Raw genomic sequence first — 20859 nt, 5'->3', positions numbered from 1 at the left:
CTCTGTCTTCCCTTTCTCTCTCCATTTCTCTCTGTCCCATCCAGCAACAATGACATCAGTAACAACAACAGTAACAACAACAATGATAAACAACAAGGGCAACAAAAGGGAAAAAACAGCCTCGAGGAGCAGTGGATTTGTAGTGCAGGCATCGAGTCCCAGCAATAACCTTGGAGACAAAAAAAAAAAAGGAGTCTTGGCTGTTGTAAACTTCTATATAACTGAGAGAGAGAGAGAGAGAGATTTACTATAAGAGAGAAGAGGAGGAGAAACCAGAGCACTGCTCAGCTGTAGCTTAAGGCAGGGTGAGGAATTGAACCTATGGCCTCTGAGACCTCCAGCATATAAGGTGGGGCCTTAACAACTATCTCTCCAGCCTTTTTTCTTTTTGGCAAATACGTTTTCTGTGCAACTAGATGATCATAAGTGCCATATATATAATCTTGATTCATTGGCTAGAGACAGCTGGAAGTCAAGAGGAAAGAGGCTTGATAGGGAGAGACAGAGAGACACCTACAGCACTGCTTTACCACTCGCAAAGCTTTGCCCCTGCAGATGGGGACCGGGAACTCGAACCCAGGTCCTTGCGCATTGTAAGGTGCACTCAACCAGTTGCCCCACCACTCCCCCCCGGACGTGCTATATAACATGACTGAGCATTTTGTTTTCACATGAGGATCAAGTGGTCGGCTTTACAGAAACCATTTTTTTTTATCTCCATCCTTTTTCTTAGCTTGGCCTTAACCCTCCAGTCACTCATCTTTTCCTGTGGTTAACTGCAGGCATGCTTCAGCTGTTCTGCTCCTAGCCATGGTGGTTTACAAGCTCAGGCTTGATGTTTGTCTGTCTCCCGCACCGTTTCATCACGTTTCATTTGCGGTGGTTTTATTAATAGCCTCCTAATAACATCCACACAGTTCATGGAGGCAGAGGTTTGAACTGCTGCCCAGAGGAGAGCGAGTTAGCTTAGCCCTAAGCCTGACAGCCAAATCTCGACAAACCCTACTTATCCTTTGCTTCCTGTTCGTGAACTTATCCTCACTCAGTGACAGAACAAAACATCTTCCTTATGAAAAGCGGCCAAGTAGGGAAAAGCCTTACTAAAAGCCAGACGGCAGCAGAATGGTTCTGCAGAAGACATTCATGCCTGAGGAGCCTCCAGGTCCCAGGTTCAATCCCCAGCACCACCTTAAGTCAAAGCTGAGCAGTGCTTTGTTGCCTGCCTTGCTCTCCTTCTCTCCCTTTCTCTCCCTCTCCCTCTCTCTCAATCTCTACCTCTCCTTAAAATAAAATGAAGTATTTAAAAAAAAACTGGAAACATTTTTTTAAAAAATCCTCATATTGTGATGTGAAGGTAGGGGCATGCATATCATGGTTTGGAAGAAACAGCCTGAATCCTATATAAGCAGTTTCATCTTTATGCTTGAGGGAGTCACAAAGGGTGGGAGACATAACCCTGATGTCTGTAGCACGCACAGGGCCTGTTCTTTAAGACAATGAGTGTCAGTGGTCATTTAGTCATAAGTATTTAATTAGTATCCAAGTTCATGATAGTTTATTCAATGCCTCCCCCCTGCTAATTTGTGTGTGTGTGTGTGTGTGTGTGTGTGTGTGTGTGTGTGTGTGTGTTTGAGAAGTAATTCCTGCAGTGTTAGCACAGGTAGAAAAATATGTCTTCACTGCCTGAGGTAAAAATAGTTCTCTCCCAAACCGAAAAAAGTAAAAATAAAGAATATAGCTGATGGGGCCAGGTGTGGGGCATACCTGGTTGAGTGCATGCACACATTACAGTGCTCAAGGACCCAGGTTCAAGCCCTCAGTCCCCACCTGCAGGAGAAAGCTTCAAAAGTAGTGAAGCAGTGTTGCAGGTTTCTCTCTCTCTCCCCTCCTTCCCCCTCCCTCTCCCTTCTCCGTCCCTCTCAATTCTGTCTATCCAAAATAAATAAATGAAAATATTTTAAAGACTACAGATCATTTGTCATGTGACACAAATTAAGTGTAGTTCTCTGGTGATAAAGGGACATGTGTGTAGCTATCTATCATTGGGACTCTGTGAAAACCTTCTGAGCTCCAGGGAAAATAACTGATAATAGACCATAGTCTTCATGGGAAAGTCTCCGGGGTCAACTGCAAGGTGCTGCATTCTTTCGTTAACTCAGTAAGAGTGTGTGTGTGTGTGTGTGTGTTTGTGTGTGTGTATCCATCCCTGCTATATGCCAGGCATTCGATTCACTGAGGAAGTAGAACTGAAAAGACAAAAACAGCTCTCTGAACTCAAAAATAGTTGCAGTCTAGAGTGAGATGCAAGCCACCCTGACACACCAAGGGAGAAGAATATCTAAAGGCCACAGAGAGAAACAGCCACCTCACCCGGAAGTGGGGAAGCCCCTGGAACTTTGCGGCAGCTGTGGAACAGCCGGCCGAACAGGAAGAGGACTGCAGAGCAGATAAAGTGGTGGGAAGGCATAGTGGGCAAAGCAGGATGATGCTATCAGGGTCGGTAGCCATGCTCAGACAAGTAGCATTGAATGTGAAACATCCGTATACTCTCTGAAGTGACCTAGAAGCGTACTCTCTGTGATCCAGATCCATGGATTTAACATGGCAGTGATGTGTTCTCCCAGACCCACACCGCCACCATGAATGACCACCTCCACTTTACTGGGTTTACAGTACGCTTGCTAACACACAGGTACAACCTCTCGTCTCCCCCCATGATTGGCGTCTGCAAGACATTCTCTCCCTCAACCCAAGTCCTTTTCCACCACAATGCACCAGGAGCCCAGAGCCCTGCTATCCCATCCCTCTTCCTCTTTGCCCAGAATCCTTTGCTTCAGTGCAGCGTACCACATCCAGTTTAAGTGTCACCTTCAGTTTCCTCTTCCTGTCCTTGCTTCCTAATTCCCATCTAGGAGTGGGAATCACCTTGATAATTCATCCTTCTCTTTTTGGCTTATCTCACTCGACTGGGTACAAGGCTGAGGAAGTTACATATGCTTCCATTATTATTTTTTACTATGTCTGACTTTTTTTTTTTTTTTGCCTTCCAGGGTTATCACTGCGGTGCCTGCACCACGAGTCTACTTCTCCTGGAGGCCATTTTTTTTCTCTTTTGTTGCGTTTTTTTTTTTTTTACCCTTGTTGTGATTACTATTGTTGTTATTGATGTCATTGTTGTTGGGTAGGACAAAGAGAAATGGAGAGAGGATGGGTAGATGGGAAGAGAAAGATAGACACCTGCAGACTTGGTCCACCGCCTGTTTGAGCCCCCCCTGCAGGTGGGGAGCCGGGGCCTCAAACCGAGATCCTTATGCTGGTCCTTGTGCTTTGTGCCATATGCGCTTAAGCCACTGCACTACTGCCACCCCACCCCCATGTTTGGCCTTCTAAGAAAGGCTGGGAGAGATGACTCATTGAGCAGAACATGCTTCCCACACACTTGAGGCCCAAAGTTCAACCCCTGGCCTGACTTACGCCTGAGTGATGCTCAGGTTCTCTGTCTTACTCTCTTCTTTTTTCTTTCTTTCTTTCTTTCTTTTTTTTTTTTTTTTTTTTTTTTGTATTTTCTTCCAGGGTTATCTCTGGGCTTGGTGCCTGCACTATGAATCCACTGCTCCTGAGGCTATTTTATTTTTTCTCTTTTGTTGCCCTTGTTGTTTTTTTACCCTTGTTGTGGTTATTATTGTTGTTATTGATGTCATTGTTGTTGGGTAGGACAGAAAGAAATGGAGAGAGAAGGGGAGAGAAAGACAGACACCTGCTTCACCGCCTGTGAAGCGACTCCCCTGCAGGTGGGGAGCCAGGGACTCAAACTGGGATCCTTACTCAGGTCCTCGCACTTTGCACCATGTGTGCTTAACCTGCTGCGCTACCACCCGACCCTCTCTGTCTTACTCATATACAATTTAAGGGATAAAACTTTTGGGCTGAGAGGCTAGGCAGTGGTGCACTGGGTTAAGCACACATAGAATAAAACACAAGGATCCTGGTTCTAGCCCCCGGCCCCTCACCTGCAGGGGAGGTCGCTTCACAAGTGATGAAGCAGGTCTGCAAGTGTCTGTCTTTCTCTATCTTCCCTACCCTTCTCAATTTCTCTATCCTGTCAAAAAAAAAAAGTCACAGGAGCAATGGATTCATTGTGATAATCCTGGAGGCAAAAAATAGATAGATAAATAAATAAATTTTAGGCTGATAAAATAGCTCAACCCAAATGGTACTTCTGCCTTAGATGCAGCACAGGTTCAAGTCTGATCTCCCCCCCACTACACTGAAAGAAGCTTCAGTGCTGTGGTGTCTTTCCTTTTCTTTATCTGAAAATACTGGCCCAGAGCAAAAGGAGCCTCAGTGAGACCAAGAAAAACTTTAAGAGGTTCTATCTGACCTTATTTCCCTGTACACAGTCATTACTTTTTGTGTCTGTTGCAGCATCAGAAGTTGTCTGAAATTTGATTTTTGCAGAACACACGAGGTGCACATTTGAAATTCAAGGCCGTGAATTGTCTGCTTTCTGCATTTTATTGTGTGTAATTGTTATCTTTAACTTCTGGTTTCTCAGTATGGAAAGGCAGATCTGTGTGACCCAGAATTCTGGTGTGCATCAAATTGTTCCTTTGGCAAGGGTACAAAAATCCAGTTAGTCTCCAAAGGACAAATTGTCTTTGGGGACTCAGCTGATGTAAAATTCTCAACCAACTCTGGAAGAAAATAATACTCTAGGATTTTTGTTTTGTTTTGTTTTGTTTTAAACATGGGCTCTGTGCATTTAGGACTTTTCAGAACAAGTTCTCATGTAAATTCAGTTTGCTTTTCAAAATGTGTGTGTATGTGTGTACTTGTTTGCTGATTTGGAGATGCCCTAGACAACAAAAAAGAGCAAAGCCCAACCAACCTTTGGGGGGTGGGGGGTGTTGTGTTAACGTCACTGAAAACTGCTAACAGCTGTGCTAACTATGACTCAAATCTCTTGGATCCTTCTAGGGGTTTGTCAACTTGTTAATAAGATGGAAGAGAACACCGGCAAGGTGAAACCTTTCAACCGAAATGATGAACAGTTTTTGGAAGCCTTTGTCATCTTCTGTGGCTTGGGCATACAGAACACACAGATGTATGAGGCTGTAGAGAGAGCCATGGCCAAGCAGATGGTGACGTTAGAGGTGGGTAGTTTCCACAGGAGTCTCAGTCCCTGTGGCCAGCACTCAGCCTCCCCTCCCCACCCCTCCCAATAACTTTATCACAGTCAGTTGTATTCTCATGAAACTCTTGTACTTCAAATGAACGTAACTTATTTTCTCATTCCACAGCTAAGGAAGCTTGAAACCTGAATTTTTTTTTTTTTTAAAGCATCAAAGGGGGAGTCAGGCAGTAGCGCATCAGGTTAAGCACAGGTGGCGCAAAGCACAAGGACCGGTGTAAGAATCCGGGTTTGAGCCCCCGGCTCCCCACCTGCAGGGGAGTCTGCTTCACAGGCGCTGAAGCAGGTCTGCAGGTGTCTATCTTTCTCTCCCCCTCTCTGTCTTCCCCTCCTCTCTCCATTTCTCTCTGTCCTATTTAACAACAACGACATCAATAATAACTAGAACAATTAAAAAAAAAAAGCATCAAAGGTTTTCTTACCAAACCCAAACTCAGGCTGCTTGACCTTTGAGTCCTATCTGTTTTCTCAACAGAAAACCTCCCTCCTGACTTCCATTGGGCACTCAGTCTAATGTCTGCACCACTGCAGTCTGTCTGCCCCTTCTTCCCTACCTCCCCAGGTCTTCTCTCTCTCTCTCTCATTTGCTCTTTTTGTGAGGAACGCTCACATTAGCCGATTTTCAAAAGCAAAGATGGAAACCCTGAGCAGTGTTAGAGAGTCAGAGGTGTGGCACACCTGGTTAAGTGCACACATTACAATGCACAAGGACATGGGTTCAAGCCTCTGATCCCCACCTTCAGAAGGGAAAGCCTCACAAGTAGTGAAGCAGTGCTGCAGGTGTCTCTCTAACTCTCTCCCTCTCTAGCTCCCCCTCTCAATTTTTCTCTGTCTCTATCCAACAATAATAAGCAATTTAAAAAAAAAAAGTGAAAAGCGGGAATAGGTTTTTTTTTTTTTTTTGTTTTTTGGAGAGGTGGGCCCAGAGGCAGTGGCGCACCTTGATAGGTGCACACGTTACAGTGCTCATGGACCCAGGTTCAAGCTCCTTGTCTCCACCTGCAGGGGGGAAATTTAAAGTGGTAAAGCAGGGCTGAAGGTGTCTCTCGGTCTCCCTGTCTCCCCCTCCCCTCTCAGTGTCTCTATCTGTAGCCAATAGTGTGTGTGTGTTTCAAGTGTCTTTTTTTTTTTTTTCACTGTTGGGGCTTTACCACTCCACACTGACTTTTTAAGATACCTAGCTGGACAAGTAACATGGTACCAAAGGTTCCCCCAGTGCTGTAACACTACAACGTGCTTTGCTAAGGGCTCAAACACAGCAAAGCAGGCATCCACCCAGGTTAGCTGTCTTACCAGCCCAGGAGTACTGATTTTATGAGAATAAAGCATCTGTTTTTTGTTGGGGATTAAACCCAGGGTCACTTGTATGCAAGTCCTACTCTCTACCTGTGAAGTTCCCTTCCCAATCAAAGCAGAAATAACTGACAGTGGTGTCACCGCTTCTGAATCTCTCAGGAACTCTTTCAAGTTGCAGATGGGTGGTACCCATTTCTGAAGATTCTGATTCACAGAGTCATGCGAGAAGGCTGAGAACCCTCAGTGCTACAAAGCTCCCAAAACATGCAGTCCCCAGTGAGTCACTGGCTCTGAGCTGGTGTCCCAGCAGAAGTGGCCTTTCCAGACATACTTCAGTGACTTTAAACTGTACATTGTATAATGAGGGGAAACAGATTTATTTTTTAAAAAATCATAATATTCAGTGTGAAGTATATTTGAATGCTGGCCTACCCTTTACCTAGCTGAGATCATTGGGAATCAGTGCTTGAGGTAGGATACCTTGCTCGAAGTCCTAAAAAACAAATACTTAATAGGCAGAACTAGGAAAGTAGGTACTATGTATTAAGGCTTACCAATGCATTAGATGGGACACTGGTATTTTTTTTTTCCTACCTCCAGGGTTATCTCTGTGGCTCAGTGCCTACACTATGAATCCACAGCACCCAGAGACCATTTATCCATCTTGTTGGTGGTGGTGTTGTTGTTAGATAGGACAGAGAGAAATTGAAAGAGGAGGGAAAGATAGAGAGGGGGAGAGAAAGAAAGACACCTGCTTCTCTGCTTGTGAATCAACCCCCCCTGCAGGTAGGGAGCCAGGGGCTCGAACCAGGCTCCTTGTTCTGTCCCTTATGCTTTGCGTCATGTGGGCTTAACCTGGTGTGCTACTGCCTGACCCCACACTGTTACTTTTTAAGGTGACTCTTCCACAGATAGTTTTCTACAGAGTGGTGGAAGGTGAGAGACCTTGAGTGATATGTCAGTGACTATTTGCCCCATATATGTGTACTTACATATCCAGCTTTGAAACATATATAATTAAATATCTTAACATTTTCTGTAGGTTTTGTACTAAAAATTGAATCTAATCCATCAATAAAAAGTCTCTTTGTAAAAGAAAGTTTGATTACAGAGGTTTCTTTTTATTTACTGTTTTATTATTGGATAGAGACAGAGAAGAATTGAGAAGAGAGGGAGAGAGAGAGACAGAGAGACACCTGCAGCCCTGCTTCATGACTCATGAACCTTTCCCCCTGCATGTGGGGGAGGACAAGGGGCTCGAACCTGCGTGTGTCCCTGTACACTGTGATGTGTGTGCTTAACCAGGTCCGCCACCACCCAGGCCCCCAAGAAGTTGCTTAAATCTACAAACCATTTTGAAACACATCATAGACCTCAGACCATTTTGTTCAAGAATCTCTAAATATTTCCCCAATTGGTATTTTTATTTCTGTTTTGATGTTAAACTGTTTCAGTTCAGTTAAATTATGAAGAATTAGTATTTCACCTAGTCTAAACATTTTTCATTTTCAGTTTATTATGAGAGAAATCTTTTTTTTTCTGTGATGTCAAGGATAACCTTGAAAAAACTCTGGGTTTTTTTAAATGAGACATCCTATAAAGGATAGGAACACAAATCCCCATCAAGTGGTTTGTCTTTTTTTAACTATACATATTTTTCTTTATTCGGGGATTAATGATTTGCAGTCAACAGGAAAATACAATAAAAGCTTGTACTTTTCTCAGTTTTCCACAGAGCACTCTAACCTCCACCTAAGTCCTCCTCTGTCATCATGTTCTAGGACCTGAGCCCCCTCACCCCCACCCCAGAGTCTTTTACTACTTGAATTGAAGTACACCAACTCCAGTCCAAGTTCGGCTTAGTGTTTTCCCATCTGTTCTTATTTTTCAACTACTGTCTGTGAGTGAGATCATCCCATATCCTTCTGTTTCTGACTTACCTCATTTAACATGATTCCTTTAAGCTTCATCCCAGATGAGGTAAAGAAGGTGAATTTACCCTTTTCATAACTGAGTAGTATTCCATTGTGTATATTGACCACAATTTACTCAGCCACCCATCTGTTGTTGGACACCTGGGTTGCTTCTAGGTTTTGGCTATTACAGATCATGCTGCTGTGAACATAGGTATACACAAATCTTTTTGGATGGGTGTGTTTGGTTCCTTGGGATATATCCCCAGGAGAGAAATTGCAGGATCATAGGGTAGGTCCACTTCTAGCCTTCTGAGAGTTCTCCAGACTGTTCTCCACAGGGGTTGGACCAGTTGACATTCCCACTAGCAGTGCAGGAGGGTTCCTTTGACCCCACACCCTCTCCAGCATTTGCTGCTGCTACCTTTTCTGATGTCTGACATTCTCACAAGAGTGAAGTAGTATCTCATCGTTGTTTTTATTTACATTTCTCTGACAGTGACTTGGAGCATTTTTTCATGTCTGTTGGCTTTTTGGATTCAGGTTTTCTTAGAACAGAGACTTATTTTTACCTCAAAGCCCACATCATCATATTGACCATAAAACAGCAGCAATAACAACAAACCTTTTTGCAAACGCTTGCTTTGTATTCTAGTCTAGTGGGCACATGCACTAATAACATACACCCATATAATCCTATTAATAAGGTGCTACATTTATCTTTAGAGTGTAGCAAAACTTACATTGTGAGCTGAGAGTGTTACTGCTTTCTTCATTTGTCCCTTACTTATATTATCCTGATCCATGGTCACAGTCTTCAGTTTTCTTAAGAAACTGCTTCTGTGGGATGAGCAGAATAGCAACCTAGCCTGTGGATTTCACTTCAGGAAAAGATAGCAGCCTGGTGCTTCCCCTGGGGCTTACTCCTGACTGGTGGTTCAGATGCTAAGGCAAAAGTATAGCCCAGGACTGTGAAGGATTCGCAGTTACAAGCTAGAACACGCCTATGTATACCTCATGACTTTCAGGTTTTGAGTGGTTTCTAATTGTAAAGACTATCAAGACAAACTATTGATAGTTATTGCTGGGAGTTCTGTGCCTGCACCATGAATCCATTTCTCTTGTGGCCATTTTTCCTTTTTTTTTTTTTTTTTTTGATAGGACAGAGGGAAATTGAGAGGGGAGGGGAAGACAGAGAGAGGGAGAGAAAGATAGACACCTGCAGACTTGCTTCACCACCTGTGAAGTAACTCCCCTGCAGGTGAGGAACTGGGGGTTCAAACCGGGATCTTTGTACGGTCTTTGCACTTAACCTGGTGCGCCACCACACAGCACCCATTTTTTGTCTTTAATATAGCATTCATTTTAATTTTTTTTCTGAAGTAAGCAATTGAATGACAATCTGAGACTTTGTTGAAGAAAGTAGCAGATAACTAGTTGATAATATGAGAAATCTGGTTACCTCTCCAGAAAGTTTCAGCAGAAACCCAAGTTTATAATGAGTTGTGTCGCTTGCTGTCCCTCGCTAACCTGGATTCCTTATTCTGGCCCACAGGTTCTCTCCTATCACGCGTCAGCTGCAGAGGAAGAAACCAAAGAACTCCAGTCTTTAGCGGTAATCCCCACATCTGTGTAGAAATGACAAATGCCAGACAGCTAATTAACACATGAATATGCCCTTCCCAGGGTATGTGCTTCTACTTGTAATGACTCCTCTCCCCCACACACACCCAGACATGAAATCAAATGTGGTAAATATTTAGCTGGCCACTCATAAAAATATTTAATCGGGAGTTGGGTGGTAGTGCAGCAGGCTAAGCGCAGGTAGTGAAAAGCACAAGGACTGGCTTAAGGATCCCGGTTCAAGCCCCTGACTCCCTACCTGCAGTGGGGGTCACTTCACAGGCTGTGAAGCAGGTCTGCAGGTGTCTATCTTTTCTCCCCCTTTCTGTCTTCCCCTCCTCTCTCCATTTCTCTCTGTCCTATACAACAACAATGACATCAATAACAACAAAAATAATAACTACAACAATAAAAAAACAAGGGAAACGAGAAAATAAATACATTTTTAAAAAATTAATCAATTCTACTTCCTTGATGGGCTGTACACTGCCACTGATAATACAAAGCAAACAGTAGCAAGACTTTGACTACTCAGTAGTCCATTGTAGGATTCTCCTCCCCACCCCTTTTTTTTTTTTTGCAGTTGTTATCGTCTTTGCAATGCTCCCATGTCAACATTAAATTTTGTTTCTCCTTCCTTGGGAAGTGGGAACAGATGACAAGGTGATTGTGTGGTTTGGGTAGTAACAACCAAGTTTTTCCCTTTGGTACTGATAGCCAACTCTACATTGTGGCAAACTGAGAATGGCTTTTATTTCTGACCATATGGCTTATACAGAATTATTTGAAACAGAGGCCTCTAAGGTCAGTTCCCAAATTCTCATTGCAATCTTATTTACTATATTGAATTAAAGAGAGATGCTGGGCTAGTGCGGGGGTGCCTTTTCCCAGGCACATGCTCTCTGGGTAGGAGAGAACACGACCGAGCCAGCCTGGGCTGCTACTCACTCAGCTACCCGAGGGAGATGACTCAGGAACCAAACACGTGGCGGCGAAACAATGCAATCTCTTTATTGATCAGAGAGCCAAGGCTTTTAAAAGACAGACCCGGAAGTGGCAAGTCAGAAACGGAAATGGCTAGGAAAGGGGCGGAGAAAGGCAAAATGGGACTGGAAAGGAAGGAACTTCCTTAGCAACTGTTGCGAGGGTTTTAACTGGTAGGATTAATACTACCCTGCAGGCAGGGAGGGTCTTGAGGGCAGAAAGAAGATAGATCAAAGGCATGGAATGGGTGGGGATCTTTCAGGCAAAACAATGATTATGTAGGTAATAAGTCTGATAAGACGAGAGGATGGATGTCCCCTCAAGTCAAGCCCTGGCAAGCTCAACCACATCCTCACAACTTCCAGACAGAGAGAGAGAGAGAAGAAATATATATTGATGGATAAGTAGAACACAGTGTGTTCTGGGCAGGCTGGAGATTAGTTGAAATTAGTAAGTTTTGAGACACTGTGATCTTCACATTTGCCCAGGATGACAGAGATAAGGCCACCGCCAAGGCATGTGACAAGGGGTCCACTGAGCGCTGAGTAGGACACGTGAACCAGTCACTGAGATTCCTTCTCTTTGCCATCATCATCACATCTGGCCAAATGCTAGGCCCTCTCTGCCCTCCCCTACATTCCCTCACGTAAGCTGCATAGCTGTGTCTGGCAGGAAAGCCACATGAAGCCAGAGGCTCTGAGGGACTTGCTCAGGGTCACATCAGCAGGAAGTCAGGGTGGCAGTTAACCTCTGGGACCTATTTGCATTGTCATGAGCTGGGAGGAGAGGGATTCAATAAAAGAGTTCAGTGTTTTGACAGCATGGTGGCTAATCAGAAAAGGTGTGGGCATGACAGCTAATGGGTCAGTTGTCAGGCAGTGACAGGAAACTAGACTTATTGCTGTCGTTATTGGATAGGACAGAGAGAAATGGAGAGAGGAGGGGAAGATGGGGAGAGAAAGATAGACACCTACAGACCTGTTTCATGGCCTGTGAAGTGACCCCCTTGTAAGTGGGGAGCTGGGGGCTCAAACAGGAGTCCTTATGCTGGTCCTTGTGCCTTACCCCATGTGCACTTAACCTACTGTGCTACCACTCAGCCCCCATGTATTTTTCTTTTTAAATTTTAGTTGACAAGGGTCTTTAGACATAAGACTGCAGAGTAAAATCTTTTTTTTTTTTTTTTTTTTGCCTCCAGTCACTGGGGCTCAGTGCCAGCACTACAAATCCACCACTTCTGGAGGCTCTTCTCCTCCTTCTCCTTCTCCTTCTCCTTCTCCTTCTCCTTCTCCTTCTCCTTCTCCTTCTCCTTCTCCTTCTCCTTCTCCTTCTCCTTCTCCTTCTCCTCCTTCTCCTTCTCCTTCTCCTTCTCCTTCTCCTTCTCCTTCTCCTTCTCCTTCTCCTTCTCCTTCTCCTTCTCCTTCTCCTTCTCCTCCTTCTCCTTCTCCTTCTCCTTCTCCTTCTCCTTCTCCTTCTCCTTCTCCTCCTTCTCCTTCTCCTTCTCCTTCTCCTTCTCCTTCTCCTTCTCCTTCTCCTTCTCCTCCTTCTCCTTCTCCTTCTCCTTCTCCTTCTCCTCCTTCTCCTTCTCCTTCTCCTTCTCCTCCTTCTCCTTCTCCTTCTCCTTCTCCTTCTCATTCTCCTCCTTCTCCTCCTCCTCCTTCTCCTTCTTCTCCTTCTCCTCCTTCTTCTTCTCCTTCTCCTTTGCCTCCTTTCTTCTTCTTCTTCTTCTGCTTCTTCTCCTTCTCCTTCTCCTTCTCCTTCTCCTTCTCCTTCTCCTTCTTCTTCTTCTTCTTCTCCTTCTCCTTCTTCTTCTTCTTCTTCTTCTTCTTCTCTTCTCCTCCTCCTCTTCCTCCTCCTTCTTCTTTCTTTGATAGGAATAAGAAAAATTGAGAGAGAAAGTAAACAGAGAGAGGAAGAGAAAGCCAGACTTGCTTCACCACTTGTGAAGAGATTCCTCCCCACACACACACACACACAAGTGGGGAGCTGGGAACTTGAACCAGTATACTTAAACTGGTCCTTGTACCTCATACTGTGTGTGCTTCACCTGGTGTGCCACCACCCGACCCTGTGGTAAAATCTTTTGGAAAAGTGATTTCTTGTTTCTTCAGCCAATTCTTGCTGAGTTAGGCTGCACTCAGCAACTTGTCCAGAATTCTCAGCATGGTAGTCAAGAAACAAGATGGAGTCTGTCTGGTTGCAGATAGGCTCAGTACTAAATCCAGAACCAGATTCAGAGCTCTGCTCCATTCCCCAGCCACTGGAGAGATCATGAGCTGGAAGAAGAAAAGCGAATGAGAAATTGTGGTATTCCCCTCAAATCACTGAGGAGGAAGTTATTTACTAAGAGCAGTCTTGAAACTTGAGATAATTCCCTATTTTTTTTTATATTATTATTTATGAAAAGGTAACACTGACAAAACCATAGGAAGAGGGTTACAACTCCACACAATTCCCACCACTGGGGAGTAGGGCAGTAGTGCAGCAGTTAAGCACAGGTGGCACAAAGCACACGGATGGGTGAAAGGATCCCAGTTCAAGCCCTCGGCTCCCCACCTGCAGGGGAGTCGCTTCACAAGCGGTGAAGCAGGTCTGCAGGTGTCTATCTTTCTCTCCCCCTCTCTGTCTCCCCCTCCTCTCTCCATTTCTCTCTGTGCTATCCAACAATGAAACATCAGTAACAACAACTATGATAACTACAACAATAAAACAAGGGCAAAACAAAGGGAAATGAATAAATAAATATTTTTTAAAAATTCCCACCACTAGAACTCAGTATTCCATTCCCTCCCTTGATAGCTTTCCTGTTCTTTAACCCTGTGGGAGTATGGACCCAAGGTCATTGTAGGATGCAGAAGGTGGAAGGTCTGGCTTCTGTAATTGTTTCCCCGCTGAACATGGGCATTGACAGGTTGATCCATACTCCCAGCCTGCCTCTCTCTTTTCCTAGTGTGGTGGGTCTCTGGGGAAGTGATGCTCCAGGACACATTGGTGGGGTTGTCTGTCCAGGGAAGTCTGGTTGGCATCATACTAGCATCTTACACATCACCATAATTTATGTCCTTTGGTATTATTTGTATATAGCTGTGCCACTGGTTGCTTCTGTTCTCCCTGGTCTAAGCTTTTAAGAGAGTCAACATATCAACGACTCAGCCTACGGTCTGTGCATTAAAATTCCCTATTTTTTTAAAGAAACTTTGATATATATCAATGAAAGAGAAATACAGAGAGAAAGAGGGAGAAGAGAGAGACCAGAGCGACCAGAGCACTGCTCAGGGGATTGAACCTGGGACCTCAGAGCCTCAGGCATGAAAGTATTTTGCTGTTTCACCAGATCACTTTAGTTAATTTCACCTGAAAGGTTAATAAGCTTCCCAGGGGACTAACCTTATGCAGAATTGTCAATATTTATTGTGTGTGTTTATGATGGAATTTGAAGAAATTGAGAGTTTTGCCTTTTTTTTTTTTAAAGACTTATTTATTGTTTGATAGAAATTGAGAGGGGTAGGAAATAGAGAGGGAGAGAAAGAGAAACATCTGCAGCCCTGCTTCACTACTTGTGAAGCTTTCCTCTTGCAGGTAGGGACCAGGGGCTTGAACCCAGGCCCTTGCGCACTATTATTTGAGCACTTAGCCAAGTGTGCCAATACATGGCCCCCTAGTTTTGACTTTGATAAAGGCCTCTTCAGTATCATCACACCAACTATTTGTTCATTCCTTACAAGGGGGATAGTTGGGGGCCGGGCGGTAGAGCAGCGGGTTAAGCGCACATGGCACAAAGCACAAAAACTGACTTAACGATCCCGATTTGACCCTTGGCTCCCCACAGGTCGGGGTGTCACTTCATAAGTGGTGAAGCAGGTCTGCAGGTGTCTATATCTTTTTCTCCCCCTCTCTGTTTTCCCCTACTCTGTAGATTTCTCTCTGTCCTCTGCAACAACGACAGCAATAACAACAAAAACGATCAATAACAAGGGCAACAAAAGGGGGAAAAAAATGGTCTCCAGGAGTAGTGGATTTATAGTACAGGCACCAAGCCCCAACAATAAACCTGGAGAGAGAGAAAAAAAAAAAAGTAAGGGGATAACTATGAAATAAATTCATAATGTGAGTGGGACATTATCATATGGAAAAACCCATTTGAAGTGCTTACAGGCATTAAGCTAACACTAAAATGACTCCATAGGTAGACTCTGTTGTGTTTTCGATAAATAACAACTCGCAGATAGTGATTTCTAAAGGTAGTACACACACACACACACACACACACACACACACAATCACTAGAATATTGAACTTGGCTTCTCACTTAGAACAACACCATAGTCTTTCCAGAAAGTCTGAAAATCATTTTCTCAATTATGTTTATAATTTTAGCAGGAGAAAAAAAAATGCTTTGGGATAACATAAAATTACAATCATGCAGCAAGCATTGTTCAAAACCATCTGTTGTTCTGTTAGAAAGAGGTTTGGGGCAGCTGTACCAAGAAATGTAGGGTTCTGTACTTTGCAGGTCAAGCAATTCACTTGAATTGGTTGAAATTCAGCAGTGAATTTCCATTTCCTAACAACCAAGTACAGATGCCTTCACAGCCCTGGCCACACAGGTGTCTGCATAATTCAGCACTTACCAGCTTTGCTGTCTTTGTCCCATGGCTCCTAGTTTATCTCCATTTAGAATTTAAAATATGTTGAAAAGCTGTTAAATGTTTTCCCAACATTGATTTTAAAAATGTGTTCTTAAGTGATGTAAATAATGTGCTTACACTAAATATTTATAACTGTGCCCCCCCCCCCGAAAAAAAAAAGGTTCTCTTGCTCTAACAAAGCAGTTTTGCTGACAGGAAAATTCAGAATCCTTTAATTTTTTTCTTAAACCATTTTCAATCTGATTTTTTTTCTCTTGACTTAAAATTAGATGTTGCAGAAATAGTACCCTAAATCTAGCATTTAAAAAAAAAATTGGTGGGAGTTGGGTAGTGTGGCACAGCGGGTTAAGTGCATGTGGCACAAAGCGCAAGGACTGGCTTAAGGATCCTGTTTGAGCCCCCGGCTCCCCACCTGCAGGGGAGTCGCTTCACAAGTGGTGAAGCGGGTCTGCAGGTGTCTTTCTCTCCCCCTTTCTGTCTCCCCCCCCATTTCTCTCTGTCCTATCCAACAACAATGACATCAATAACCACAACAATGTTAAACAACAATGTTAAACAACAAGGGCAACAAAAGGTAAAATAAATAAATTTTTAAAAATTATTATTTTTTATTTATAAAAGGGAAGCATTGACAAAACCATAGGACAAAAAGGGCACAACTCCACACAATTCCCACCACCAGAACTCCATATCCCATCCCCTCCCTTGATAGCTTTCCTGTTGTTTAACCCTTTGGGAGTATGGACCTAGGGTCATTATGTGGTGCAAAAGGTGGAAGGTCTGGCTTCTGTAATTGCTTCCCTGCTGAACATGGGCATTAACAGGCTGACAGGTCGATCCATACTCCCAGCCTTTCTCTCTCTCTCTTTCCCTAGTGGGGCAGGGCTCTGGGGAAGTGGAGCTCCAGGACACATTAGTGGAGTTGTCTGTACAGGGAAGTTTGGTCAGTATCATGCTGGCATCTGGAACCTGGTGGCTGAAAAGAGAGTTACCTTACAAAGCCAAAGAAATTGTTGAACAATCATGAACCTAAAGGCTGGAATAGTACAGATGAAGAGTTGAGGGGTCCTCCATTTTGTCAATAGCTAGTAGGCATATTTTAGTTATATTCCAAAGGGCCTATGGCTATACTAGTGTTTTTTTTTTGTGTGTGTGTGTGTTTTTTCTGTTGTTTGTTTTCTCCTGAGCCTGAAATCTGATATGCAAGTGGATCCAAGTTATTGTCTGGGGTGATGATGTCATGGCTGGAAAAGGACCAAAAAGCTGGATTAGGGAAGAGAGTAGCTCCCTCATATGGGAAAGGGGTATAAATATTGTTGACTGTAAACCCCATTTATTTAATTTGGTCTGGGGCCGATATTCAGCTTAGAAGCCTATCTGACCTCTGCATCCCTATAGATCTGAGCTCACATTCTGTGGTCATGAGTAGGAACATTCCAAGCTGTGCCAGTATCAGGACCCATCTTCCTCAGGTGTAGCATAGAGTATGTTGTCCAGCCTCCCTTTGGAGAATGGAACATTCTCTACCTTTGTTGATCCAAGTTGAGGGCCAGGTCCTATGGTGGGCCCACAAAGGGGTCTATTTTGTTGTTCCTGATAGAGATGACCAGTAACACTGGAGAGAGGGAGTTATTTGAGGTCTAGGCCCATCATGTCTGTTTGGGAATAGGACCCCAGCTGATGGGGTGGCCAGATAGTGACTAAAGAGTCATGGTTAAAGTATGCCAGTCTCTTGCCCTTAATCAGCTTTTGAAGTCCATGCTTTGCTAAGGTTAGCTTTGGAGTGAGTGAGAGAGCTGTAATAGGAAACAGGTGAGAAGGTAAGTCAGCATTTTATTATATTCCTTTCAGTGCTTTGGAGTCACAAGTTGTATTTTTTTTTTCAAAATTTTAACATTATTAAATATCTTCTTTATGGGAGTCGGGCTGTAGCGCAGCGGGTTAAGCGGAGGTGGCGCAAAGCACAAGGACCGGCATAAGGATCCCGGTTTGAACCCTGGCTCCCCACCTGCAGGGGAGTCGCTTCACAGGTGGTGAAGCAGGTCTGCAGGTGTCTATCTTTCTCTCCTCCTCTCTGTCTTCCCTCCCTCTCTCCATTTCTCTCTGTCCTATCCAACAACGACAACAACAATAACTACAACAATAAAACAAGGGCAACAAAAGGGAATAAAAAAAAAATATTTAAAAAAATTAAAAAAAAATATCTTCTTTATATGAAAAACTGTTCAGTGATTATCATTGCTTTTTTTCCTCTGAGCTAAAAATCAAAAAACAAAGAACCCCCGGACCTGATTATAGTCATTTATATATTATGAGTTAAGATGTCAGAACGTAGAAAAAATACATGCCAACCTGTTGTTACAGGTAACTGTTTGATTGACCAACTTCCTTTTCTGCCTTCCTTGCTTAAAAAAAAAAAAAGAAAAGAAAAGAAAACGGCTTCCTGTGCCTTTTGAAATTGGAAAAGACACATTTGTTTTCTGTGATGGTGATGACTGTCAGGGTGATGTCATTCAAAGACCTGGAACCCAACTGCTTCCCCTAAGAGTGTTCCCATGAGTGAGGGTGTAGGGAGACTGGGGATGGATACAAGCTCAGACTATCTGACTCAGGAGCTCTCCTATCCTTCTCGCAGAAGCTCATCAAATGTCTGATGCTAATTTTATCCCTGAAAATAGTTTCCTTTTAAAAACTAGACCAGTGAGGGCCAGGTGGTATTACATCTGGTTGAGCACACACATTACAATGCCCGAGGACCCGGGTTTGAGCTCTTGGTCTCCACCTGCAGGGGGAAAGCTTTGCCAGTGGTGAAAGCAGAACTGCAGGTGTCTCTTCTTTCTCCCTCTCTATGGACCCACTTCCTTCTTGATTTCTGGCTGTCTCTACCCAGGACATAAATAAAGCTTTGTATTTACACACATACACACACACACACACACACACACACACACACACACACACACACACACACACACACACAGCAGTGAGGAGACTCCTTGCTGGTGTGAAATAAAGGTGGTGTAAATATCAACAAATTGGCTTTTATGTAACACTAAAGCGGATTGGAAGAGTCTAGCATTTTCCAGAAAAACTAGTCCAGTGACTGTCTTCCTTTCCTGACTTACTTGAAGAGATCATTCTGAATACGGATGTCCTTAACAGTTGTCTGTGAGGAGCTGTTCCTGTAATTTCTGACGATTGAGATTCCATACTTCTGAGGCAGGCACTTAAATACTTTGATAGCAGTGTGACCTTTTCTTATACAAAGTTTTTGTGGTCAGGCAAATTATGTAGCTCTGTGCCACATCCTTATTTTTTTCTGAGGTTGCCTAAGATTTTGCCACAGGCTCAGTATCAACCTTTTTTATGAAGCATCCACCTCCCCCCAAAAGAAACTCAGTCATTTTAAAACGACCGTCATGCTTACTGTACCCGAGTGTATTATTTTCCACGAACACATATTTGTATGGACCTCAAGCAGAACATGCACTTTATAGTTGTGTTCTTTCTTAAAATGTCTCATCTCTCCCTCTCTCTCTCTCTCTCTCTCTCTCTCTCTCTCTCTCTCTCTTCTGCACAAGCTTTATAAAAGGCACCTTCAGCACTTGGGCAAAAGGGGAAACAATGAATGGGTCCCTTTTGTTGTGTGAAAAGTCTTGAGAAAAAGAAACAGTAAAACAAAAAGGACTGTTATTGGTAAATGTGCCTGATTTGTTATGTGTGTGACTGGGGTTTAAGCCCATAGCTTCTACCACATTGGAGGAAGTTCTTATTCTAGCTGGAAAAGGACAGTGACAGACAGACACCTACACACACACACACACACACACACACACACACACACACACACACACAGTGATAAAGCTTAGGGAAGACTCTTGACTTTAGGAAATTAGTCGAGAGGAGGGGGTTGGTTGAGTAAAAAATAGTCTTTTCAGGACTCTCTCGAGAATCGACACTGGTAGGACGGGTAAGGTATATATCTCACAGGAGATTTGTTCTGAGGCATTGACTGGCACAATTATGGGAACCAAAAAAAAAAAAAAGTTGTCCAGTAGTCTGCGAGCTGGAGAGCCAGTGGCATAATTCAGTCTGGAGCTCCACTCAAGCCAGCTGGCTGCTCGTCTCTGCTCTCTGCTGGGGTCTCTGCTGGGGTCTGGTAGAGCCAAGTTGAAATCTTCCTCTGTCTCCCACACCAGCCCATGTATTCTCCTGTGGAGCTGACTTGACAGAATGGATTTGGGTCTTGGGAAATGTCTTCCTAATTTGTAATGTGAAGAGAGTGACAGTCATTTCAAGTTTCAGCCCATCTGGTTTATGTACAAAAAAAAAGAAAAAAAAAAAAAAAAAGGAAGATGAGCTAGTGTCCTTGGATCCACCGGGGAAATCTCTAGATCGCTCCCTTAGGATTTTATAATTGTGTGAATTAAAAAAAAAAGGGGGGTGGGGAGGGAGGAGGAAGAGTAATACATAAGAGATAGTCCAGATACTCTTAGGAAGCCTTAGGGGGTTGGGTTAAAACAGCAAAGGGGAAAAACCTGCTTCTGATTTCCTCTGTTGTCTTTCCTTGGCCCTAAGTCAAAACCACGTTTCCTCAGATGGGCCTCAGCCCAGTCTGGCTGGTAGTGGAAGTGCCCCAGTGGCCAAGCAGGAAGTGAAAGAAGGAAGCCTGACAGCTCTTCTGCTCCATCTGAGGGTGCCTTGGCCTTGACTGGTTACTTCATGGAAATCAGGGTTCAATGTGGCCTGATTCTTTTTTTCTTATTTATGTATGTATTTTACTGTTACCAGGGTTATTGCTGGGGTTTGTTGATAGCACAATCATTCTTCTGCTCCCTGCAGCCATTTTTTTCCTTCTTTGTAAGAACAGAGAGAATTTGAAAATGGAGAAAGAGATGGGGGAGGCAGGCAGTAGCACAGAGAATTAAGGACACATGGCACAAGGCACAGGGAGTAGTGTAAGGATCCCAGGTTGAACCACCAACTCCCCCACCTGCGTGGGGGGGTCACTTCACAAACATCGAAACAGGCCTGCAGGCATCTATCTTTCTCTCCTCTCTGTCTTCCCCCCTCCTCTCTTGATTTCTCTCTGATCTATCCAGCAGGAGGAACAGCAATAAGAGTAGCATCAATAAGAACAAGGGCAACAAAAATAGGAAAAAATGGCCTCCAGGAGCAGTGGATTCAAAGTGCAGGTGCCTAG

General features: G+C 43.8%; 1 protein-coding gene across 3 annotated transcripts in view; it reads left to right on the top strand.

The window, feature by feature from the left end:
- PDE5A (phosphodiesterase 5A) overlaps nucleotides 1-20859 on the top strand; it is a 177736-nt gene that overhangs the window by 114246 nt on the left and 42631 nt on the right. For all 3 annotated transcript variants that reach the window (XM_007521960.3, XM_060177152.1, XM_016187617.2), the window contains exons 10-11: nucleotides 4978-5153; nucleotides 9956-10015. In XM_007521960.3, the coding sequence (XP_007522022.2) occupies nucleotides 4978-5153; nucleotides 9956-10015 (236 nt within the window). The remainder of the gene's footprint in view (nucleotides 1-4977; nucleotides 5154-9955; nucleotides 10016-20859) is intronic.

This window comes from Erinaceus europaeus, chromosome 2 (genome assembly GCF_950295315.1).
Source record: "Erinaceus europaeus chromosome 2, mEriEur2.1, whole genome shotgun sequence".
In the NCBI taxonomy this organism is placed as follows: domain Eukaryota; kingdom Metazoa; phylum Chordata; class Mammalia; order Eulipotyphla; family Erinaceidae; genus Erinaceus; species Erinaceus europaeus.
The sequence above is the reverse complement of the archived record's forward strand: the minus strand, read 5'-3'. Positions and strand labels throughout refer to the sequence as shown.